Source organism: Bidens hawaiensis, unplaced genomic scaffold (assembly GCF_021521415.1).
Source record: "Bidens hawaiensis isolate Kalapana, Puna unplaced genomic scaffold, B.hawaiensis_p1.1 tig00033888_1, whole genome shotgun sequence".
NCBI lineage: Eukaryota > Viridiplantae > Streptophyta > Magnoliopsida > Asterales > Asteraceae > Bidens > Bidens hawaiensis.
The window spans coordinates 225,824-251,919 of NW_027505298.1; the positions used below are offsets into that span (position 1 = coordinate 225,824).

The 26,096-nt window shown below is 40.8% G+C and overlaps 2 protein-coding genes across 2 annotated transcripts; one reads left to right on the forward strand and one right to left on the reverse strand.

The window, feature by feature from the left end:
• Nucleotides 1-4,866: 4,866 nt before the first annotated feature.
• Nucleotides 4,867-8,766, forward strand: LOC143612190 (exopolygalacturonase-like). The gene is made up of 9 exons (XM_077086230.1): nucleotides 4,867-5,148; nucleotides 5,238-5,360; nucleotides 5,705-5,857; nucleotides 5,952-5,984; nucleotides 6,745-6,952; nucleotides 7,244-7,325; nucleotides 8,029-8,137; nucleotides 8,207-8,326; nucleotides 8,407-8,766. Exons 1-9 carry the CDS (start codon nucleotides 4,867-4,869, stop codon nucleotides 8,764-8,766), a joined length of 1,470 nt encoding a protein of 489 aa, XP_076942345.1.
• A 5,059-nt stretch (nucleotides 8,767-13,825) lies between these two features.
• On the reverse strand, nucleotides 13,826-20,917 carry LOC143612191 (ATPase family AAA domain-containing protein At1g05910-like). Its single transcript, XM_077086231.1, has 10 exons — nucleotides 20,654-20,917; nucleotides 18,441-18,542; nucleotides 16,533-18,350; nucleotides 16,109-16,297; nucleotides 15,887-16,029; nucleotides 15,551-15,796; nucleotides 15,272-15,458; nucleotides 14,639-14,704; nucleotides 14,316-14,559; nucleotides 13,826-14,224 (listed from the first exon to the last, which is right to left on the reverse strand). Exons 1-10 carry the CDS (start codon nucleotides 20,915-20,917, stop codon nucleotides 13,863-13,865), a joined length of 3,621 nt encoding a protein of 1,206 aa, XP_076942346.1. The 3' UTR covers nucleotides 13,826-13,862.
• Nucleotides 20,918-26,096: the final 5,179 nt, after the last annotated feature.

The window sequence follows — 26,096 nt, forward strand, 5'->3', positions numbered from 1 at the left end:
CAACATTCCTTGCGACGGTGCTCCTCTGTATACTTCATGATATCAAAGGAAAGATCGTCAAAGGCATCGAGATCAGCATTGTATTCACTTTGACAATCTCTCCCACGAAGCGCGAACTCAGTAAGCGGCCGTCCTTCGCGGGCCATTGCATAACCCTCTTTAAACCCGGCCTTCCGGCCTGCTCGCGAAGAACTGACTAGTAACTTGGCAAGGCAATCCCTAAGCTCAGGTTCATCTTTGATAAGTCCGATGACCTATGATGAAGAGAGTTCAAGGTTAATACAACATCTAGAAAATGAGAAGTCAAAAAAAGGTAACCTGGAGATTTACCTTGGGGAAGCCATATTTGAGAAGCCAATGCCTCTCAGCAAAAACCTCTTCGTTTGACTTCCGCAAACCTTCATTTTCCTCAAAAAGAGAGGAAAGGCTCTCATCCTTCGCCTTGAGCTCAGCTTGGAGCCGCCGGATTTCTTCATCCCGGGCGGATAGGGAACTGTCCTGAGCAGAGACCTGAACCTCCAATCTTTTATTTTTTTCTTTGACTGTTTGGAGGGTAGCATCTCTTTCCCGAGCTTCGGCCCGGGAAACATCCCTGGCCACTTCAACCTCTTTTAACCGTCGGGCAACATGAGCCAGGTCACTTTCCCCAGTGGCCCATCCCTTGAATATCTCATGCCCAGCTGATAGCATTAGCCATATGAAGCTAAGAGTTTGTGCTAAGCTTTCCTGGGTGTGAGAATGAATGTGGTCACACTCGGCAGGCAAATTCTCAAAGAATTCTTGACAAGCACGCAGATCGGAAAATAGCGTGTCGTTGCCAATATTCCATGAGGGGCAGAAAGTAGAAGAACTCCCTGGAAGTTTTGAAGGACATAACTGAGAAGAGCTCTCTATATTTCCGCTAGCAGAAAGTGGAGGATCCTGAATTATGTCCTTAGGAAGCGCATCCTCAGTCTCTACCACTACCCCCTGGGGTTGGGTACTTGCATCTTCGGTAACCCCAATCTGGGGCTCAGATCGAGGTGGCAACAACGGGCAAGGAGCAATGAACGTCACTGATTCAAAGTTCGTTTAAAAAAGTGTTAGTAAATGGTCGCAAAGCGGAAAATAAACAAAAAAAAGACCAAGTACCTACAGGCTCCCCAGAAGTGTTCTCCTTGACCCAGTCGCGGAGGCAGGTCCTCTTCAGCTTCTTGGGAGCAGGCTCCCCCTCAACAGACGCTGACGCCTCCCAACCAGCGGGATCATGGACGGTCTTGGATGCCTCCCCTCCAGTAGGATCATCGGCATCTTTGGTTGCCCCCCCCCCCCACCAGCGGGATCATCGACATTAGAGTGTCCACCATGGCCAGATACACCAGCGGTATCCGCCTTCCTCTTGCGGCGGCGGATAAGATCTGCAATGTCACACAGAACCTCCGCATAAAAACTAGCTGAATTATCAGGGGATGGTGATCCTTCACTAGTCGAGTTTTCACCGGAAGAACCCTCGCTAGATGAAAGGACGATCGTCCCGTCTGTTTGCATAACGGTAAGAGGGAGAGGGTTAAGGATATACACACCTTGAGCTACAGCGAATTCGTTGACCTCAAAGTCTCGGCACCCGGGATAGGAAAACTAAAGTTTTCCTTTGTTTGATCAAGGATAGGCACCTGCCTAACCCCCAGCGGGAGCCGGTACATGTTCCCAGCAGCGGCAGGGACGAGAACTTCAAAAGTTAAGCTCTCCTCTGAAACAAAAGCAAGTTTAAAAGAAGAAGAAGAAGAAGAAGAAGAGAGAAAGTGAACAACAATAACTTACTTCCATCATCCCTGGAGAAGTAGGGGACCTCGTCAGGGTACGGCTATAGACGGCTCATCCCCACCAGCACTAACGCAGACTTCGGAATAAGACCCACCAAAGCGGGAGTCTGCGTAAGAGTGGTATACCACTCCTGACCCTCCGTATCAGCAATAGGAAGATTGGAAAACTTCCGGGTCAGGGAGCGATGGACCATAACGTCCGGGATGGCATTCGCCTTGATCCAGAAAATTTGTTTTTCCATTCATGAGCGCTCCCGGAAGCTCAGTCCCTATTGCCTTCTTCAGAACGGAAAAACTGAACCAGCTCCCGTGGACCTGGATCTTGTAAATAGCAAGGAAGCGATCCACAGTTGGATCCACTCCCAAATGCCCAGCAGCAGAACTCGAAGTGACGAAGTCTCATGAGCCTAAAAGGGTACAACTGAGATATATGAATCTCAGTTGCAGCAAGGAAATTGCTAAGAAACTTTGTGATAGGAAACCCAAAATTGCCGGTGCTAAAAACTCACCGTACAAGGCGATTTTCCCGGCCGAAGGTTTATCGGCCATCGAGCCTGGGGAAGGAAGCTCCGGCTCCCACTCAGGCGCTACCCCATAAAGATGGGTGATGTCCTGGAAATCTCCTACTTTCCAGTTAATCTGGATATTATCCATGGTCCCTTTGGAACCCTCTTTCTTTCCACCAGCCATCGAAACAGAAATAAAAGGCACACAACAAGCTTGTTGCAGAAAGAAGGAGAAGAAGAAGATGGAAAGTTTTTCAGGAAATTTTTACAAGTAAACAGATAAGTAAAATGCTCACCCCTATTTACACTCATTGCAATTAATGCGATGAAGAGGGATGCAGCTCACCTTTTGTCATCGTCCAATCAGAAGATGACACAGTAGGCGGGAACTGACAAAAAAACAAAATGATTTTGAATCAGCCGCCTAAAATTCGTACAAACACCTCGAGAACCACCCCTGACAAGACTCGGACCGAAGACGTCACGTCTCAGACGGCGAAACAGTACCCCCGGTTGAAAAGTAATAGGAAAATTTGCGGATTAACAAACTCAACCCACAGCAAATGGGCAGAGAAGTGAGTCCATAATTCCACCCGCGGCATCGTCCTCGGAAGCAACAATGGACTGGGGGACTTATAGAGGTAGGGTAGTAAAACTACCCGCGGATTACCAGTGAACATCCGCGGGAGGAACCCGCGAACCAGAACACTTGCAGTCATGATAGTAAGACGAAGACTAACAAAGTCACCCGCGGTTCCAGAGACGTGCCTCGCATGTCTCCATCACAACCCACGGATTACCATTAAGCATCCGCGGGAGGAACCCGTAAGCCACACAAGGGACTCATCACGTGCATGGTCCACACGTGATATGGAAAAGCAGTTGTAACAAACTACTTCTAGAAGATTCCCTCAATACCCCCTGATAGCGGCATCGACCAATGGAAAGATGACACCTGTACACGTAATGGCCATCCCACAAACGTGCACAGATAATGGCCGTCCCATAAACGGGTCCAGGCTGTCACATCCCGTAAAGGCTCGACACATGTCCATTCAGGTGAAGAAGGAATATCTCAACAGTGACGACTCCACCAATCACCTTCTCCCACCTTCGGCTAAAAATACTAAGGACATCTCCTTGAGGTATTCATTCACCCCCACACGCTCTAAGCAATTACTTGTATTTGATATTCCGATCAGTACAGTACTTATTCTCACGTCGGAGGGTGGTTACGGGAAGACCCCCCACCGTGTCCTTCCCGTGACGAGACTCACGGTGTTCTGTTTTGCAAGCTTAGCTTGGATCTAACTTCGTCGTTATTCAGTAGACTCACACTTGGGGTAAACGTAGGTTCAGACTATCCAGTTCGGAGTTGTGTTGCTTCAGTTATATATCATAATTTTCCATGGATCACTGATAATTGTTATAACAATAAATAAAACAAATATATTAAAGAAAAGTGATCTATCACTTCTTCGGATCGACGTTGTAGATCAACTCTTGAAAATTCGTATTCTCTAATATACTATGATTCTCTAATATTAAGTTTTTCTTTAGATAGTAGCTTTTAAAAAAAGTAGAAATTGGTTATAGTTTTGTCTTTCACTTTTCTTAACGGCAAATTAGCATACTCTTATAAACCACGTATGTTTGCATTTTGTATGATTTAAACCCTTGATCTCTATGATAGAGAAGATCAATCTCATCACCATACCATATCCCTTAAGGCGATTAATGACCCATGTTTCATGGGCATATTATATAATACATTTTATTTGATTATTAAAGTAATGTGGTAAAAAATAAGTTGTTTTATTACAATCATATATTTTTAATTGACTTATCCAAGTTTTAGCATTTCTCTATTATGGCACATTAGCATTTTATAACGTGTAACATCACTAAACAACATGAAACATAAATAGAACTAATGGAATCAAACTCATGTGTTATGGCGGGCAAGAACTTTTTCAGTTTTGGTTTACTCGCTATAGAAATGAAAGATACCATTGTATTATGACCAAAAATCTATTAGATGTGCTTATGTCCTTTAAAAAGTATGTGAGGCTCGAATTCGTTTGATAATGTGATGGTAGCTTCATAAGGTTAATAAATAAGCAATTAAGAGGTAGAGATTGATTTCCATTTATGGAGAATTGGTTAATAAAGAGTGGTGTATAAGTAACATTGGCATGGAAGAGGTGGCCGAAACGAGAAAACTAAACCCAAAAAAAAATGAAACACGAGAAGGGATTTGAAGCAAGTGGAGGCGGAGATAGATGATCGGAGATGGCTTGATCTTAAGCAAAGGGAAGGTTAAAAAGGGATATAGACAGAGATTAAAACACTTCGTTTTTCATGGAATAGTGTAATATTAGAAGCTTCAAAGGTGAGATTTTGAAATTCGCTGCAAACAAATTTGTATTCGAATGTATATCATATCAGGGTTTCTAATAACAGGCTCGTAGGCTCAATGCTAGAAACCCTAATCTGATATACATTCCCTTGTAGACCGTGATTAAGAAATAATCACTTTTCTAGGTTGAATGATCAATATGGAGGAAACAAAAGAGGCGGTAGGGGCTTTAAGGGGAAGGAAGGTACCAGCATCGCATGGATCATCTTCTAAGGAATATCCGGAAGTTTTAAAAGAAGATGTATTTGGTTTCATGAAGGGGTTTGGGTACAAAAGCTCAGCAGTTGCGATTACATTCGTTCTTAGTCTCGCAACCATTGTATTCATCTTTTTGTTTCAACCGCAGTATTTAATTACTACTCCCACAAAACAGTTTGATGTAAATGAAGTTGGACTTTTGGGAGAAACTAGTGCTACTTTGGTAATTAATTAATTAATTCCATTTTTATTCAAATTTAAGTACATGTGTACACATTAGTTTCATGTTTTAATAATGTATGTATGTGACAGGAAAATAAATGGAACATTGCATGTGCTTCTGGCTCAGGTAAATTTGTGTTATCCACAGGCAACTCACAAATAGGGCCGTTGGCTTTCCGAGGTCCATGCAAAGGTGACAAGATAGAGGTCGATGTAAGTAAATATTACTCAAAAATTTAACAGAATGTTCATTTGACAAAAAAAAATCTCAAATGATCATCTTATATTCGTCGGTTCCGACAGTTTATACATATTAGGTGTTGGTATTGTAGACCTATAACAAGCAGCCACGTGTAAAAAAGTTTTTCTAGGGTATAAAATTTTTATGAGATCCAACGAACTTTTTGTGAAGCGAATTGTTTTTGAGTTCCGACAGAATTAATTTTAAGTTCCAACGCATTATTGTGATAAAATGAGCGTTTTAGTAATTTCTTATATATATTCCATTCGTATATGAAAAACAATATTTATATTTTCATGGCTATATGAGCTAATAGGTCATTGGGACCGTTATGGCCATACCGAAGAACGCTTGGCCGTCTAACTTCGACACTTGGATTAGTTTTGTAAACGTCGAAAATCTTCATATAAGTGGATCCGGTGGAACATTTGACGGGCAAGGGTCGGATTGGTGGAACACATGCCATAAGGTATTTATTATAAGTAGTTAATTAAGGTGATTATAATTAATTAAACAAAAATCATTGATTATTTATTATCTAACCATATGTTGATCTTTTCCAGACGCTTCCTAACACATGCGAAAAGAATCCCACTGTAAGTGATTACACATGTGTACGTTTGTTAATTATCCTACATATAGGACGATAAACGAACCGAACGAATACGAACAAGGCCTTGTTCATGTTCGTTTGTTAAGGAAATAATTTGTTTACTAACGGTTCACGAACAGTTACTAAACGAGATTTTATGTTCATGTTCATTCATTAAGGAAATGAATGTGTTCACTAACGGTTCATGAACACAAACTAACACAAATAAAATCGGCAAAGCCTAAAGATTGAGACCGATGTATTTATCATGTGAATAATGAAAGCTGTAAACGAATCAAAGGAACACAAACACTTTCGAACAAATATTTATGTTCATGTTCGTTTATTTAAAAAATAAACATTTGTGTTCGTTTATATTCGTTTGTTTAAAATCTAAACAAACATAACTGAACAAAGATAAACGAACATATGTGAGCAAATGTAAATGAGCACAAACAAACATAAACGACATAAATGAAAACACTTAAATGAAATCAGATTAACAAATATAAAACCTTTAAGTAGATGGCTCATCCAGATAATATTTAATTATTTTCTGTTAATACATAAACGAAGATAAATAAACAGACATAAACGAACATAAAATAACGACCATAAACGAACAAACGGAACAATGTTGGTTTGTTTATAAAATAAACAACAATAAACGAACTTCCCGTCGAACATATCATTGAACGTTCGGCTCATTTACAGGCCTACCTGCATATGTAACATCTAAAGTAAATTGTATCTTTTTCATGTAGGCGTTGGCGTTTCATAATTGTCCGGGCTTGTTTCTCGACCGAGTGACCTCAACAAACAGCCAAAGAAATCATCTATCTATAAATGCTTGTGACAATGCTACCATCAATGATATCACTGTAATCGCAGACAAAGATAGTCCTAACACAGATGGCATTGATATTTCAGCCACTAATGGACTTAATATCGTGGGTGGAAACATTGGGACTGGTATTATTTATACAGGGTTTGGATCAAATACAAATGAAATTAACAAGCTAAACGTGAGAATCAAGTAGAGTAATTATGTAATTACATCATAGAGTAATCTATGATGTAATTACATAATTAGATGTAATTACATAATTACTCTACTTGTATATATAATTGCTCTACTTGATTCTCATGTTTAGCACGTTTATTTCATTTGTACTTTAACTTTCCCCTATTTATATATATCTCTTAATTATTTCTTTAAAAAGAAAAGAAAACTTTTTTATTTAACATATAATTAACGTCCAGGTGACGATTGTATTGCAATTAATGCTGGTAGCTATAACATCAACATTACTGATCTACATTGTGGCCCTGGCCATGGCATAAGGTTTTTTTTTATCACACTTATTAGTATATAAATTTAGTAATTACCTATTGATATCAATTAAATAAGGTATATTGGGTTTTATTAATCTTAACTATCATCTTTTGATCATTCTCGGTCCCAACTAAAGAATTGGTTGCTGACGATCCCAACTTTTAACGCATTTGTTCTCAACCGCGACTAACAGAATCCTAACGTCGTTACATGTAGGTCGCCTGAAAAACGATTTTGGCAAAAAAAAAAAAGGTCACATTTTTTGCCGGTAAACTAAACTAAACATCACCACCACCAACTGACTCACGACCAACAAACCACCACCATTTGAGCACCACCAATCGATTTCAACAGTGGTTCTAGGGTTCCGTCATCCTCAATAATTTGAGCTTTTACTAGAAAAAGTTTTCTAAAGGTCCGATCTAAGGTTACAAAGATGTTTGGGACGAAAATGCTGAGATTTTCGAAAAACGTGAGTTTTCCGGCAAAAAAACGTTTTTCCAGCACTACCAAGTAACGGCTTTAGGATTACGTTAGTTGTGGGCCATGGGGAACAAATGCGTTAAAATTTAGGACTATCAGCTGCCAACTCGTTAGTTGGGACCAGCATCGACCAAAAGATGATAGTTGAAATTAATAAAAACCAATACACCATTAATTAATGATGTTGAATTGCTGATTATTATTAATTATTATTACGTCTTTTTTCAAGTGTTGGAAGCTTAGGAAGGCACAATGCTAGAGAATCTGCAGGCAGTATTAGGGTCACCGGTGCAACCTTCACCAATACTCAAAACGGAGTTCGGGTCAAAACAGTGCCGGTATATATTAGTTAAATAATTAAGTAATTGTTACGTTTACATGTATTTAAATAATTGTTGTATTTCAAGGGAGGATCGGGTTCTGCAAGCGAAATAACATTTAGTAGCATAGAAATGACGAATGTGCAAAATCCGATCATACTCACTCACTTTTATTGCCCTCATCAAACATGCGACAAGGAAGAGAGGGTATGTAGAAATATTTCTTGCTACATTTACATTAATATTTGTATTTGGTTTTGTTACTTATTTTTCGTAAAATTAAACAGCCAATTTCAGTGGTTCAAATAAAGGACGTTACCTTTTATGATTTTCACGGGACTTGTACATCAGAAGACGCGATCAACATTCACTGCGCTCAGAATCCGGATGGTTGCGTTGGCATTACTCTCAATAAAATCAATATACAACCTGCCAACCCGTCTGGCAAGGTTGGATCAATATGCAAAAACGTTAATGTTAATTTAATTCCACCCATGATTCCTAGTGTGAACTGTGTGCAAACACCACTCTTAAATGAACAAGTGCCGTGTGATGACAATCGAGTGCCAAGCTTAACTAATGAAATGGCGTATGTTGGCAATCGAGTACCAAGCTTAACTGATAAAGTGCCATGTGATGGCAATTGAGTACCAAGCTTGACCGATGAAGTGCCGTGTGATGATAACTATGACCAATTCCAAATAGCAACAAGCTAGCTCAAAGTACTGATTTAGTTTTTAACTTAATAGGCTAAAATTAAGTATATTTATTTCATTTTGTGTAGATAGATTGATGAATAGCCTTCTTCTATGTTATATAGATGAAGTAAAACAACACTATTATGCATGCTTTGTGAATATCTTATCGAATATATAAATAAATAAAATCTCTTATTTTTTTAATTAGTAATTAATTCTCATTAAAATCAAAACGATTACGATATATTGTTATATAAAGGATTTACAAAATATTGTTAACAATTAATCTTTTTTTCACTTTTAGCAGGTAAAATAAATTTTTGTTTTATTTTATAAAAAGAAACAAGTTTCTGACAACTATTTTAAGAATAAGTCAAAAGTATTTTGTTAAAAAGTAAAAATAAAAACGGAATTTAAATCAAAGTGTTTTTCAAGCAAAAGAAAAAAGGTAAAGAAACACCAAGAGTGCAAATGAGTCAACGTGTTAGCAAGCTATTTGAAATACAACAACCATACTTAGTATAAATCCCACTAATAGCAAAGCTGTTAGCAGAATCTGGGGAGGGTAAGATGTAGGCAAACCGTACCTCTATCCCAAAGGATAGAGGGGTTGCTTTCATAGAGACCCCCGGCTCGAAAACCATATGCATGGGATCAATAATATGTGTTATAGTAATAATAGTGATATTAGTAATGAATAGATCAATAATAGTGATATTATAATGAGTAGATCAGTACTAAATATGTGTTATAGCAATAATAATGATATAAGTAATGGACATTACATATGCGTTATCGTAATAATAGTTGTACTAAACATGTAAATATATCAATAATAATAGTGATATTAGTAATGAGTACTAAATATGTGTTATAAATACTAATTTGAAGATAGGGTATTATAGTAATATATCATTTTACACTCGAGATAAGGTAAGGAAGCGCCCCCTATGATAGAGCTAAAAAAAAAAAAGCTCTGCGTTTCTCCTGGAAGTCCTTAGCCTTAATCCTACGTCTCCAAGAATTTCTATCCTCAACCATGTCCTCGAAGAGGTGCAAATCTAGCAAATCATGCTTAATCCTCTCGGCCCTAGTTAATTTGGGACGTCCTCTATCCCTCCTCCCCTCTATACTAATAGTTTCTACAGATCGGATAGGAGCCGTCGTCTCTCTTTTCTTCACATGTCCAAACCATCTCAATCTCCCTTCTCTTATCTTATCTGAAATGTTAGCAACCCCTAATCTCTCTCGAAAAACATCATTTCTTATTCGGTCCAATCGTGTGTGCCCACACATCCACCTCAGCATTCTCATTTCTGCTACCTCTAGCTTACGCGCATGTGACTTCTTGATGGCCCCGCAGTCTGTTCCATATAGCATTTCCGGTCTAACCGCGACCCTATAAAATTTACCCTTTAGCCTGTTTGGGAATCTCTTGTCGCACAAAACTCCTGTAGCTGCCCTCCATTTACTCCATCCAACTTGGACACGGTGGGCCACGTCACTATCTATTTCCCCGTCACCGTGGACAAACGATCCTAGATATTTGAACTTCGTTACCCGCGGAACCACTTGATCTTCGATGGTGATATGGATCTCCTCATCATCGTTTATCCCGCCAAAGTTACAATGGTGATACTCGGTCTTTGAGCGACTAATCCTTAAACCTTTATTTTCTAAAGCTGCTCGCCACTCCTCCAACCTCATGTTCAGATCTTGTTTTGTCTCAGCCATTAAGACAATATCGTCTGCGAACATCATGCACCAAGATACTGTCTCCTGAATTGACTTTGACACCTCGTCCAAGATTATTGCAAAAAGGAACGGGCTCAGTGCTGAGCCCTGATGAAGGCCTACCTCCACCGGGAATAAGTCAGTATCCCCCAAGGGCGCACGCACCCTTGTTGTAGTGTTGGCATACATATCCCTAATCATCTCTATATATTTTCATGGGACCCCTCTGCCCTCAAGGCTATCCCAAAGCAGTCTACGTGGCACATTGTCGTACGCCTTTTCTAGGTCAATGAACACCATATGTAGATCACGCTTCTTCTCCCTATACTTTTCCATGAGTCTTTTTACAAAGTGTATTGCCTCTGTAGTGGACCGCCCCGGCATGAAACCAAATTGGTTCACTGTAACCTGGGTTTCCCGTCTAATTCTAGTCTCTATAACTCTTTCCTATAGCTTCATAGAATGACTTAGTAGCTTGATGCCTTTGTAATTCCCACAACATTGGGCGTCTCCTTTGTTCTTATAAATAGGTACTACGACGCTGCTCCTCCATTGATCTGGCATCTTACTGGACTTGAAGATACTATTGAATAGAGTAGTTAACCACAAAACTCCTTCCTCCCCTAGGCACTTCCACACCTCAATAGGTATGTTGTCTGGACCAACTGCTTAGCCCTTCCCATCCTCCTTAGTGCGTTCCTCACCTCATCCTGCGTAATACGTCGGCAGAAGCAATTATTCCGTTGTTTTCGTTGTAAGCGTGTGTTGTCGTTTTCTTCTTGGTAGGCCCTCTCGCTGTTGAAAAGGTTCTGAAAATCGGTTTTCCATCTTAATATGATGTCCTGCTCTTTAACTAGTACCTGCCCATCCTCACTCTTTATAAACTTCACAGCCCCTATGTCTTTCCTTCTACGCTCCCTTGCTTTGGCAATCCTGAACATATCATGTTCCCCCTCTTGTGTTTCTAAATGTTCATACATCCGTTTATAGGCAGTGCTCTTTGCCTCCGACACTGCCTTCTTCGCCTCCCTTTTAGCCTTTTTGTATGACTCCTTCAATCTCAGTCGCTCTTCCTCATTCGTGCACCTCATAAGCTCCCTAAAACTTCCTTGTTTTTCTCGTATCTTTTCTTGGACGACCTCATTCCACCACCACATCTCCTTATGCCTCCCCGTGTTTCCAATCGTAACCCCGAGAGTGTCCTTCACTACTTGGGTAATCTTTGTCGCCATTGCTTCCCACATCTGGCATGAGTCCTCTTCTGCTCTAACCAAGGTCATCAATATAAGCTTATCCGTAAATAGTGACAGCTTGTCGTCCTTTAGATTTCCCCATCAAATCCTAGGTGTACCTTTTCTCTCTCGCTCAATCAACTTATGTCTAAAGTCTATATCTGCTACCAGCAATCGATGTTGAGCCACAACCGTCTCCCCCGGTATCACCTTACAATCCCTCCAGCAACGTCGGTCTCCTTGCCTCGTCAATATGTAGTCGATCTGTGTGTTTCGTCCCCCGCTGCTAAAGGTAATCAAATGTGATTCTCTTTTCTTAAAAAACGAGTTTAAAATACCTAGGTCATGGGCCACTACAAAGTCCAAGAGATCTGTGCCCGATTCATTCCTATCACCAAACCCACAACCCCCATGGACAGCTTGGAAACCATCGCTATCCTTACCGATATGGCCATTAAAATCACCTCCTATGCACATCCTCTCATCCCTAGGTATGGACCTTACCACCGCGTCTAAGCAATCCCAAAAATCTCTTTTTTCCCGATTTCCTAGTCCAACATGTGGTGCGTAAGCGCAAACTACTGTCACTACTTCCTCACCTAGGACTAGTCGTAACACCATAATCCTATCATTATGCCTTATCACCTCCACCACACTATTGTGTAGTTCCTTAGCCACTAGGAACCCTACACCATTCTTAGCCCCATCAGACCCCGAGTACAACAATTTGTATCCATTACATTCGGCCCCTTTATGCCCTTTCCATCTAGTCTCCTGAAGGCATGCTATCTGAACCCTACGCCGTTTAAGCACATCTACCACCTCCAACAACTTACCACTTAGAGTTCCTACATTCCAGGAAACCAAACGTACTGTATGTCCTCTACCTTTTTCCTTACCTACACCCCTCCTTTCCGGACACGGTCTCAAGTAATAATCATGGCTTCTATGGTCTATGATTGTCACTAATCACACAATGCCAAGCAATAGCCACAAAAGATGTAGGTCACACGCCAAACGTCACACCCAAAAAACACAAACGACCCCCTAAGTGGTAATACGTGTTAATAAATAATATTGGGTGTTTATGTTAATCAAAGTGGATAAATTTTATTAAAACTTTAATCAAACAAAAATACTATTTTAGCTTTAAATTTAGAAAGTATTTACTTAACACAGTTAACAGTTAATTGGTTTTAAAAAAGAATATGCGGTGTGTTAAAGTTAGCAGTGGCCGGAAAACAATGGCGTGTTGGTGGCCGGAAACGGTCAGCCGGCAACTAAGGGAAGGTAGCAGCTAACAGTGGCCGGAAATCGAGCTCCCGGTAGGTTGAAGCTAGCAGGTTGACCAAAAGACGCCCGGTTTCCGGCGTGACGGAGGTTTGGGGATAGCTATGATGAGGGCAAAAGAGTCGGGGAACTTACCGTTGGAGAGTTGCAGGTTACCTGGTTGGACGTACGACGAGTTGCCGATTACCGTCAGAGAAGTTACCTGGTTGCCGGCGTCGGAAAACTTACTTGGTTGCCGGCGTCGGAGAGTTACCGGCGTCCTCGGAGGAGAACTGTGAATGGGCAAAAGAGTCGGTGTCCTTGGAGAGTCGACCCCTATAAAGCTCGAGCCTAAAATAAATCTATTTAGTTATTAAGTCCGAGCTCAAGCCTTTTAAATATTTTTTTAACTCTTTCAGGCTTCTATATATTCATTTCACACCGCATAGCTGACCAAGCTTTGGCTAATTTAAGAGGACACACTGAGGTCAAGCTGAATCTAGCTAGGCTTGTATTAGCTTTTTTTCTCAAAATATATTAAAAAAAAGTAATTAATAAATAATAAACAAGCCAAGCCCAAGCTAGAAAAAACGACTAACAAGCCAAGTTTTTGAAAAATAGCTCGAAACAAGTCAAACTTAAGTTGTTGTAAGTCAAAACGGGCCAAGCCGTAGCCGATATTAGGCTTGGCTCGAGTAAAAGGAACACCTATTGGCTTCAAACTAGATTCTACCCAAATCCTTTAAAATTACAAATACTGGTCAAAACATGCAAAATCTATCCATCAAGAAATTAAAAAAATGATTCCCTTTAAAAATTAGCCTCGTTTTCCGCAAAGCCAAGCAGAAAGTTTGAAATTGAGGACTTGAGATTGTCGGGTTCGACATTTTTCAACTCGAAAACACCTTTCACGATTAGGGTATACAGTCTTTCCAGCTCAGGAACACCATAATCAGCTGTTCGCTCCAACAAAAGCTTCTTAGCAGATTCAACTTTGCTGTCACTCACAGCATCCACCATGATTGTATCATCGGATTGTGACTCGTTAGCCTCGTCGGCAATATTGTTGACTTCAACGCAACCCGGAGACGAGCTTTGACCAGGGTTTGCATCATCTTGATCTTCAACTGCTGGTTCTTGAGCCTGAGCAGGTCCTTCATCAGCCGTTGATGCTGAAAATTCAAATTGCAGATTAAATTAGATAATGATAATAATAATAATAATATCCGTAAATCTAACTTCCTGATTAATATTTTTTGGCACCTGTATGTGAAGGATCAGCATTCTTTTTGGGGCGTTTTAGTGCTTCATAGCTTTGATCTAAATTAACTTCTGGCTGGACGTGACGAAGGCGTGCACTAGCTCGAGTCATAGTTGCCATCACCGGAACATTCTGGAAAGAAGATCCCGCTACATCTTCAGGCAAAGACACTGGATCACCGTTTTCAGCAATCTTTTCACAGAAAGCAACCAATGCAGGGTCCATCTGGGATAACATCCCATGCACCTATACAGAACACATGCTTACGTAAACAAAGACAACCGTGTAACTTTATAAGTTTACTTCTATTAAAAAAATGGCATACCGAATCTCGAAGTTCATATGCTCTACTGACAATCCTAGATCCATTGTAATCATCCCTGTTATATATCTGCATGGACGATGAGAAGCGTTACAAAAGAATTTAAAAATGGGTAAATCTGTAAATGTACCTGTGAACTGTTCGGCGGGATGCTCATTTATTTCATAAACGAACAAACACAAACAAAAGTCTTAGTTCATTTAGTTAAACGAACGAACATGAACATGAGACTCGTTCATTCGTTTATGTTTGTGAACACACGTTTTAAGTTCTTTTGTTGACTTTGGTTCGCTTATGTTCATTCGTTTATTTTCATTTATGCCGTTTATGTTCTTGACTTCTTTCGTTTACGTTCATTAATAAATTCATTTAATTTTGTTAGGCCTGTTCTATTAGATTTTTAGGCCCAAAAGCATTTTTGTTCATATTTACTTCTGATGGGTGCTAGCTAACTTATGTATGTTCATCTATCTTCAGTTATGTTTGTTCATTTACGTTCGTAAACCATTCATCTATGCTATTAACTAATGAACATAAGCAAACACAAACAAGAAAATTCCATTCGTTAATAGTTAGTGTTCGATCGTTTGTTTACAGGGCTAAAAATATTTGCACTTTAGGGAAAGGGAAACGAACCTTTGCATTTGCCAAAATGAGGTCAAAATCTTCCAAAAACAACTTGCAAGTTATAAATTTTCCGGCATCGACACGTTGTAGAAGAGTAGCCATATCCATAGGGTTTTGAATAACCGCATGATAATTTGGGGCGTCTTCATCCAACACAGGGTAGTGAAACGCACTGAAACGTTTATCATACAGAACCCTGCCCCAGTAAAAAAGTACCACCCTTATTGCACATGTTACAAGTCCACCAAAACACAATATAATAACAAACATAATAAAAGTAAAACTTACCGGTTGCAAACGTCACGTAGGCACATTCTGAGTCTACGAAGAGCATGACCCTCGGCTTCTGCTTTAGCTTTTAGTTCAGAGACTTTTGGACCCGTGTCAACCTTTGGTGCCTTGCTGAGTTCAGGAACCGCAGTTGATTTTTGGGACTTGTTTTTGGCTCCCTCTGACGATATTGACAAAGCAGCTTCAATCAGGCGGTCAAAAAACATACTTCTATCTTCCATTAACGGTTTGTCCATCTGGTAGCTGTTTTAGATACATAAATGAAATTATATTAACTATGTACCATAAAGAAAGACATTTTAGGCACAGTAACAGAATAATAACCAGGCATACATGTTACGTGAAGGGAATATAGAAGACGGGTCCCCATCAAGCTCGTCAAGGCGAACTGAAGATGTACCAAGCAGTAATATTGGAGAATCTGATGGTAACTCTGCTAATAATGTCAGCAGCACAGCTCTAAGTTGCTCATGTGCCTGAGTTCACATGAAATTTAAATTTGTATTATAAACAGTAAGAATGAAAGAATGTATAGATACATGCACAGTCACATACGTTTTCCCACCAAAGATGAAATTGAGGTAAATATAATATTGAAGGTGTAGTTCTTCTTGCTTCACCAAACACATGTACCAAAGCTTCCTCTGGTGTTTTAGCGCTCGGGTCAGAAAGAAGAGAAGCAAGACCTAGAGAATGAACTGGAAACTTTTCTAGTTCATGTAAGATGGCGGGTCCCAAGTGATCCTGAAAAAAAAAGAACTACGAATTCAGTTATAACATCACATTTAAATGATAACAGATACAGAGTCGACAAACAGGCGGGTCTATGACTCGTTTAATTGTTCGTGTTTGTGTTTAGTTAAAGTTAAATTAATGACATCCGTGTTCATTCGTCTCGTTTGCAGATAAGACATCACCCAAAGCAACCCCTTTGCCACACGCCTACGAATATAAGCATCTGATCTAAAGAAAAGCTTACCAGTCCGGAACCTTCCAAGCCACACAACAAAAGGCGAGGTCTGTACACAAGAGGAAGAGCAAAACCGCAAACAAGCATAGAAAACTTCTTGGATTCAGATGAAATATCAAGAGCAGGAAAAATATTATATATAGAACTCATCGCCTTCTGAAGATGTCTTTGTAAACACGGTGCAACAACTGGAGATAATGGTCTAGAATGAACAATTGATCCTCTATGCGCAGCTGGAGTAATTGTTGACATGGCTTCCATAAAATGCTTCTTTTCCACATCAACCGATTCAACATCTATCAGAAACTTATCATCGCTGGTATAAACCTGAGGGTATTTTTCACGAAAAGCCTGAATCGCAGCTTCGGTACAAAGAGCTTTCAAATCAGCACCACAGTAGCCTACACAACTAGCAGCAAGCTCTAACTTTAACTCCTTTAATGGAGGTCGTTTCCATTTTCGAGTATGAATGTCTAAAATTTCAGCACGTGCATCAAAACCAGGTAACTGAAATGTAAACTCACGATCGAATCTACCAGGTCGTCTTAATGCTCCATCAATGGCGTCGATTCTGTTGGTTGCACCGATTAAAACCACCTGACCCCGTGAATCTAGACCGTCCATTAAAGCAAGTAGAGTTGAAACAATAGAGTTATGAATTTGTTCCTGCTTACTTGACCTAACAGGGGCAAGACCGTCAATTTCATCAAAGAAAATAATAGAAGGTTGGTTTCTTTGAGCTTCTTCAAATAGCATCTTTAGCTGCCTTTCAGCTTCACCAACCCATTTGCTAAGCACATCAGCACCTTTCCTCATATAGAAACTTACTTTCTGTCCAGCTTTTGACGCAGCACAAGCTAAAGCTCGTGCGATTAGCGTTTTCCCAGTGCCAGGGGGACCACATAACAACACTCCTCTCGGAGGGGTAATATGGTAACTAGCAAAAAAATCAGGATAGAGTAATGGAAAAAAGACCATTTCTTTCAAGGCATCAATATAGCCCGAAAGCCCGCCTATGTCATCAAAACTTACACTCTCATCAACCTGTAAAGGTTGAATGTCGGCCCCACCTTTGGAGCTGGGGCCAGCAGTTTGAACACCAGAAGCCAGGTTAGCCAAAACATCTCCCTGATGACCCCAACCGGATGCAGCAATATTTAGCCCCCAAGCCGATGACCCGTGCATATCAGGTCCAGATAAAAGCCATGGTGGTGCACCGGACCGGCTCGAGCCTCTTGACCATGGCATAGGCATAGCTTGGTCCAGCTCATCAACAAGAAGTGAATCATCAGAGTCATCAGCACGTGATATCCGATGGCGTTTATGAACTCGAGACCCACCTCTTCTAGCATCCCTACTGTGCTTTGTACCTTGTTGAAGTACCCTTCTTGGAGATCTTGGTCTTTGTTTACCTTCTTCAATGGATAACCGCCTGACCTCGGCCCGGTTTCTGAGATCATATCTTCTTCTACCATCTTGTTCTTCGCCATCTTCATCATCACCATCTTCTTCGCCTTCGTCTTCTTCTTCTTCTTCTTCTTCACCTTCACCTTCACCTTCATCATCACCATCACCCTCAGCACCACCCTCCTCACTTTCACCATCATTATCCTCAATCTCATTGCCATTTTCTGTTACATTTTGACCATTATTATCCTCATAAGTATCTCCATCATCCTCCGATTCAAGAATTAGTTTCCTTGAATCTGTATTAGAACGACGAGGACGAAGCCCGTCACGACGTGGTCTCAATCCTTCACGTGATGAAAACTTCTGTCTAACACTGCTAGAATTCCGGTTTCTAGAATGTCGGTACTCCCGATGATCCTGAAAAGATGTGCATAGTTTTCTAAACCATCAAAAAAATTCATCTCCAAAGGCATGTAAAAGACTTACAAACCAATATTAGAAACTTACCATTAAGTCCCCATCCTCTGATCCGGAAGTTTCGTCTGTGTAGCTTTCAAGATTTGAAGGAACTTTACGTTGTCTTGTGGAACGTCGAAGTGCTATATCGGACTGTAATAACAATAGGTACGGATTACAAAAAAGGAAAGAAAGCATAAATTTTAGTTTCTGAATTTATCATGGCGATCAGAATTATTGTATACTGAATGAAATCGGTTGTATTTAAGGTTACTAAGATTCAAGTTTTGTTATCTAAATTAGGTAAACTGAAACAGAACAAGATAAACAAGTTTAGAACAATATGACATGGCAGCCAACAAATATACAACACCAATAGCTTATCATCAATCTTATTATCATCAGCATCACAGACGAATCCTAAAAGATACTCCTCCAAAACACACCCAAAAAAAAAAGGAAAGTACTAATGCTATTATTAGAATAGCATTTAAAATATGGAGATTTGGCCCTGTATCTATCATCTGAAATGCTTATCTTGTATACTCAATGCAATAAACACTATATTTGGTGTGCATAATGACATCTTCTGAGGCTAGACATGCAATAAGCACTATACTTGGTGTGCATATGACATCTTCCGAGCCTAGAAATAACCTAAGTGCCCTCCACTATGAACTTAAGTTTGAAGATTAGTCATGTTTTCCTTTTTGGAAACTATCTTAATAATTATTATAAATCCAATTAGCTCATGCATAATGATTCTCACAAATTCAATGAGAGCTCATTCTGTTCAAAATGTAGGTCTAATTTTGCTCCATTCCTAATTCCAAACCATAAAAATGCCTATGATCGGACATGTATCAACAGCTAATCATACGAAAACACACTAATTAATACAACAAAATTCCAAACATGCATACAGATAATAACACTAGAAATTGCTTCAATGGCCAAAAAATTAACCAAATTACGATCGAATTATTCTATGTGTTGCCTCCTTTCATGATTTGGCCCTGTATCTATCATCTTAAATATTTATCTTGTGTAATCCATGCAATAAGCCCTATATGTGGTGTGTGCAAAATGGCATCTTCTAAGGTCTACCTGCACACACCATGTGCAAGCAGGTCAGTGTGATGTGGAAAGCTGAGACTATAAATGGATATAACTATATAAGTCATGTTATCCATTTCCGAAACTATGTTATTAGTTATTACCAATCCAATTAGCTCAACCATAATGATTCTCATAACACAAGCAACTATCTTCTAGTCATATATGATCAATTAGAGCTCATGCAGTTCAAAATGCAGGTCTAATTTTCCCCCATTTCTGATTCCAAACCTAAAAAATGGCTATGATCACAAATGTATCAACAGCTAATCATATGAAAACACACCAATGAACAGTCAAATTTCAAACATGCATATAAATTAACACTAAAAACCCATTAAATTATTATACAATAGACCATAAAATGCATATGATCACAAATGTAATTAACAGTTAATCACAGCACATAGGTGTCCAACAGACTCCAATTACAAAAGCACAGCTATAGATACTGTCAAATTCCAAACATGCATACAGAAAATAAAGCTGAAACTGCTTGAACAATCAAACAATAAACCAAATCACAAATATGTATCTTATTAGTTATTACCAAACCAAAATTTCATCCATAATGATTCTCATAAAATTATCTATAGCTCATTCAGTTCAAAATGCATATAATAATATAAATTAAATCAGTATCGATATTCTCAATTAGATTTGAGGATAATTGAGAATTATAAGATGAATGGAAGAACAAAGCCGGTAGATACCGATATCGAAAAAATCGGTGATATATCAGTCATATATCGGTCAATATCGCGAATATTATAATAATATTAAAACACCCGATATTCTGATAAAATCATCTAGAGCTCATTCAGTTCAAAACGCATATAATAACATAAACTAACACCAAAATCACTTATAAACAATCAAACACTAAACCGAAACTGCTACCGAATTAGTATTCTGAAAAAATCATCTAGAGCTCATTCCGTTCAAACTGCTTATAATAACATAAACTAACACTAAAAATCGCTTATAAACAATCAAACAATAAACCGAAACCGCTACCAAATTATTATTCTGATAAAATCATCTAGAGCTCATTCAGTTCAAAATGCATATAATAACATAAACTAACACTAAAATCATTAAACAATCAAACACTAAACCAGAAGTGAAACCGAAACCGATACCGATACCGAATTATTATTATTATTATTCTGTTTGCTGCTTCCTCCTCCTCCTTTCAAGTTCTTAGCAATCTCAGCAGCCGAAACCCTAGTTTTGGTCTTCCTACGCTTCATACTCCTGGCCTTGTTCCGGTTCATCGTATGCACGTACCGGTTGTACACCTTCGGCCGTGTACGGAGCCTGTCGCTCGTGCGAACCGGTCTCGGTGATGAAACTACGCCGGCGTCCACGTCGGCTTCGGCTCCGGCGTCAACGGATTGCTTTGAAACCATGGCTTATGCTTCAATTTGATTGGATTTTGGTTGTTGAATTTGATCAGCTCATTGTTTGAAATGAGGGTTAGGGCTTGTAAGTTAGTAACTCAATTTGGGGTTTGGGTTTATATAAGTTTTGATGGAAGCCGTAATTGGTCCCTTTATTTAGCAACCCCCGCCCGGAATCTGGTTTTTCCGATACCTGAAACTGGGATTTTTAAATACCCAAAAGATACTAAAAAAATGTGACTTCATAAAAAACCAAATCTATACCCAAAAAATGGTACTCAAAACAAAACCCGAAAATAGGGTTTTTTCAATATCCTGAAAAGGGGTATTCAAATACCAAATTCTAGAATACATGGTTCTATTAGGCCTGTTCACGATTCGAGCCAGGGTGGTTTCGAGCCAGAGCTCGAAATTAAACGAGGTAGCTTAGCTAGGCTTGAGCTCGATTTTGAAGTTAAACGATCCTAAGATCGAGCCAACGAGCAAAGCCATGGTTAATTTTGGCTCGGTTACAAAAAAGAGCCAACTCAGCTTAGGTTGTTACAAATCAAAATTTTAGCTAGTTTTAATTAAGCTTTTATCGAGCGAGCCATGAGCCCGAGCTTCGAGGCGCGAGCTTTTTGAATAACCCTAAGTTCTATACCCGATCTGAACCCGATGCATATGGTATGGTTTTTAAAGACAATACCCGGACTCGAACCCAACCTAGGTATGACCAATACCCGGTCATACTCGGGCCCAACTCCATACCTAGAACTGGGTATTTGAAAAACCCAATTTATGCACCTATAAGGTGAGGTGGTTTTACGAGTTAATCAGTTTCCTTCTGAAATGGTGTGGCACCATCATCGAGCGTCAGACTAACAACATGGACTGTTGAAACTCCGTCTGAGGTATGGAAATATACTTGGGCTATGAAGAGGTATGCCGCTATTGCTGAATACGCTGTCATTCAAAAAACAGCTCGCTAAAAGAGTAAAATCTAGTGGATCTGGTTCTATATTTGTGGAAAACCGGGGGCCGAAAGATGTTATGAACCTAAAACAATTATTTTACCAATAATATGGCAGAGTTATGTATCCCCACTACCTATAAATAAAAGCTTTTTTCGGTCTGTATTTGAAGAGAGAGTCAGAAAAAAAAAAGTCTTTCAGTAACATTTGCAAGTTTTTACTCTTTGTTTTTTAATTCATGTATTTATTTTTTTTAGATTGAAAGCAACGTCTATATCTACTTGGGTAGGGTATGTTTGCCAACGAATGAGACTATTATTGGGTGTGGTTATTCTAAGATAATCATTAATCAGAAAAAAGTCATACCAAAACACTAACGGAAAGACTAAATACAATATTTGCTAAGGCATTTACATTGAGCAAGCTCATTAGTGTGTTAAGAAGTAAAACTAAATCAAACAAAATAGAAGATTTCATAGTTTGAAAATTATTGAACAGAAAAATAAATACTAATAATAAAAATGTTCCAATATTTAACACTTCAAAAAGACCAACTTCATGTATTGCATTCTTAAACATAGCCTAATCATTCTTGTAATCAAACTTAAAATGACTAAAGGCAAGTAGGGATGAGCTCGGTACCGTACCGGTACCGAAAATTATAAATTCTTGGTATCGGTATCGGTACCGAAATATTCGGTTCGGAACCGGTATGGTACCGGGACGGTACCAATATTGAAGGTAAAAATTCGGAAAATACCGGTACCGTACCGATCCCCAAAGCTCAAAACTTTGGTACCGATTCCGTACCAAAGGTACCGAAATCGATACTGAATTTGCTCATCTCTAAAGGTAAGTGTCCCTAAAGGCAAGCGTAATATAAAAGTTGCACATCCCAAAATCCTATGCCATAAACCCAATCATTGGGTTCGGTTTGGAAATTTCTAAACCAGCCAATGGAACAAATTTAAAAAAGCAACCACAAAACTCGACGATGGCCAATTTGACGGTTCCTATAACACGGGATAGGTATGACGTATCATCAATCTTTACATAATCAAAGACATTAAATGTTAAGATAAATAACCTTAAAACTAATTAATAAATATACAAATTTGTAAAAGCTATCAATTACTGAAGAGGTAGGTCCCAGCAGGGCTCAGTTGGTCCCGCATGACTCACCTTGAACAGGGATGTCTGCGCAAAGACCATCTACTCCCGCAGGACCCACCATGCTCAGAGAAGCCTACGCGCAGTATGCAAGCTGCATACGCAGGGAAAAGCCTCCCAATGGTAAAGTAACCCGCCTGTTCCCGCAGTTGCGGATACAAGCCATCAGGGAAGGCTACCCGCACAGCATAGCTACACGCATAAGGCTTAACACTTACAAATATTCAGTGTCACCTGAAAGAATGAGCAAAGGCGGGAGGGGGAAAACTCCCGCCAAAATGGGCCAGTCCGTATGATGGAGGATCTTTTGCGTGATACCTGACGAGGTAAAGACAAAAGATCTGACCAAGAATGCGACAGCTCACTGACAGCAGCGTGGCAGACAGCACGTCACAGCACTGTGACCAATAGCCGCCGCCTGCCCACCAACTCCTGCCAGATCACGTGCCTAGCCTGCAGTTGGTAGAAGACGAAGAGTGCACGGCACGCCTGCTCTGTGTCAGCCGCTACCTATCCACCACTCACAAGTAGGGCACGTGCATAGGTTACAGTTGGTAGCGTGTTGGGCCGGCTAAACCCCTTGGAAACCCACCTTCGGCTATAAAAGACAGCAAATGGTATTATCATTTCATCATCTACTATCTCGTATAACTTACTTGATAACTGCTCTAATAGTATTCATATACTTTTATATTCAAAGAGCAATATAGACTGATTCTCACGCCGGAGGGTGGTCACAAGGAGGAACCCCCCCCCTTCTCAGTGACGAGCTTCGGTGTCTGTTTTGCAGGTTCCCTGAAGTACAACTTACTCTGCTGGACCTAACCTTCGTGGGAAACATTACTTAGCCCCCAGATTACCTATAATCTGCCCGGGGTCACTTAGTGTTTCTTCATTGGCGCCATCCGTGCATAAAGCTAGAACTACATCTTTCTCCAGTTTTTCAAAACTTCCAAGATGACTAGAGAAATTCCGGTAACCACAACCCCAGCCACTGGGGTAAACACCGGCAACACAATGTTTACAAACACTACCCCAGCCACCCAAGCTGGGGCAAGTGAAGTACATTTTACGAACACTACCCCAGTCACTCATGTAGGGGCAAGTGGAGTAAATATTCCACTGGGATTCACTGATACCCAGCTGGAAAAACGAACTCGAGCCCCTCGCCAAACACTTGATCAAGTGAAGGCATGGGCCGAGGCACGTCAACGAGAATTTCAGGCTGAGTTGGACGAACGCTTGCGTTCAGTCCAACAAGCTGAGGAATTCGGTAGTACTCGCCAGCACCTCAACATGAGTAGTGAGTACGAGCACTCGGACGACGAGAGGGAAGACTCCGACACCGACGCGAACCCTCGCCATAGGGCGAAAGGGAAGCGTAAGGAAACGGATCCCCAGCCAAAAAGGAATTTTGGGGAAGCATTCCAACCAGTCACGGAAAAAAGCTCGCGTGACTTCTCCAAGGCCTTTAGACCTACTGCCACAAACGCAGGAAGGTCAAAATTTGCAAGGGACATTGCAGAAGCAATCGCCCCGAGGAGTGCCAAACAAATGTCCAACATTGGCACATACGATGGTCTATCCGACCCAGATGACCATCTGAACAGGTTCATTGCGGGGGCAACCGTCAGTAACTGGACGGAACCCACGTGGTGCTACATGTTCCAGATGACTCTGGTAGGAGCAGCCAGAGCATGGTTCGACCGTTTACCGGTCCACCACATTTATGACTGGGCAGACTTCCAGAACAAGTTCAGTCAACAGTTTAGTCAACAGAGGAAGCACACTGAGGAGCAGTGGACGATCCTCAACTGTGTGAGAGAAGAGGATGAATCCTTACTGGACTTCATCACCCGCTTCAACTCCAAGAAGCTGAGTCTGGGCAACATCAGCGAAGACCTCGTTCGCGCCGCTTTCATTCAGGGCGCTGAGTACCCAGAACTTATCCGCACTCTGACGGGTAAAGACGGCATGCCATCCACATGGGATGCCATAATGACGGCAGCCAAGCACTTCGCCGAAACGGAGAAACAGCTGGGAAGAGATCTCCCCCAGAATACAAACCTCTACACACAGAGGACAAGGGAGAACAATGTGAGAACCGCCCGGCTAAACAAAAAGAGGCGGCAAGGTATTTGGCAGTCAAGGATAAACTTTGACACCCCCTCAAGCTCTCGCCCTCTGGTTGGCGGAAGGGACAACACGCACCCTTCGAACCGGAAAAAACCGTTGGACGCCACTCACCAAGAGCGTCACGGAAATATTTGCCACGGAAAAACTGCCATGGCCAAAAGCCCCAGCGATCCGACAGAAACCCAATGCGGATCAGAGCAAGTCTTGTGACTTCCATGGGACAAAGGGCCATAGCACTGAGGAGTGCACATCCTTGAGGGACATCGTCGAGACATTCGTCAAGGATGGGAGGCTCGCACACCTCGTGGCATCTATCAAGAAGGGAGGAAGGAACGACAACAGGTACAGGGGTAACGGACGAAAGCCCGTCGACATCAGCATCAACATGGTCCATGGTAAGGTCAGAGGAAGAAAGAGACCGATGACCGAACCATGCGCATGGAAGGAAGCAGAAAAGTGCGCTTCCCGCGAGTGCCGGGAGGCCCAAACAAAGAAGGCCCCATTATCATTAAAAGCCAGCTGGGGCACTACATCACCTCCCGCACCCTCGTTGACAATGGCGCATCGTCGACAGTGATGTACAGGCAGTTCTTCGACAAGCTCGATGATGAAGACAAGGAACGCCTGGAGACGGTCTACGCTTCAATGGAAGGGTTTGACGGCAGCATGAACACTCCCTTGGGCATCCTATCTTTCCCCGTCACTCTCACCGATGGGAATTATTCACGCACGGAGGATGTGGATTTTGTTGTGATGAAAAAACCACATCATACGTATGACATCCTATTCGGGAGAGACGGGATGGCAAGATTCAACGCCGTGGTATCCTCAGTCCACGGCATGATGGGATGGCCAACAACTGAAGGCGTAGCGATGATCACGGGCATTCCCCAGGTATGCATCGCATCTGTCTCCTCTAAACCCAAACC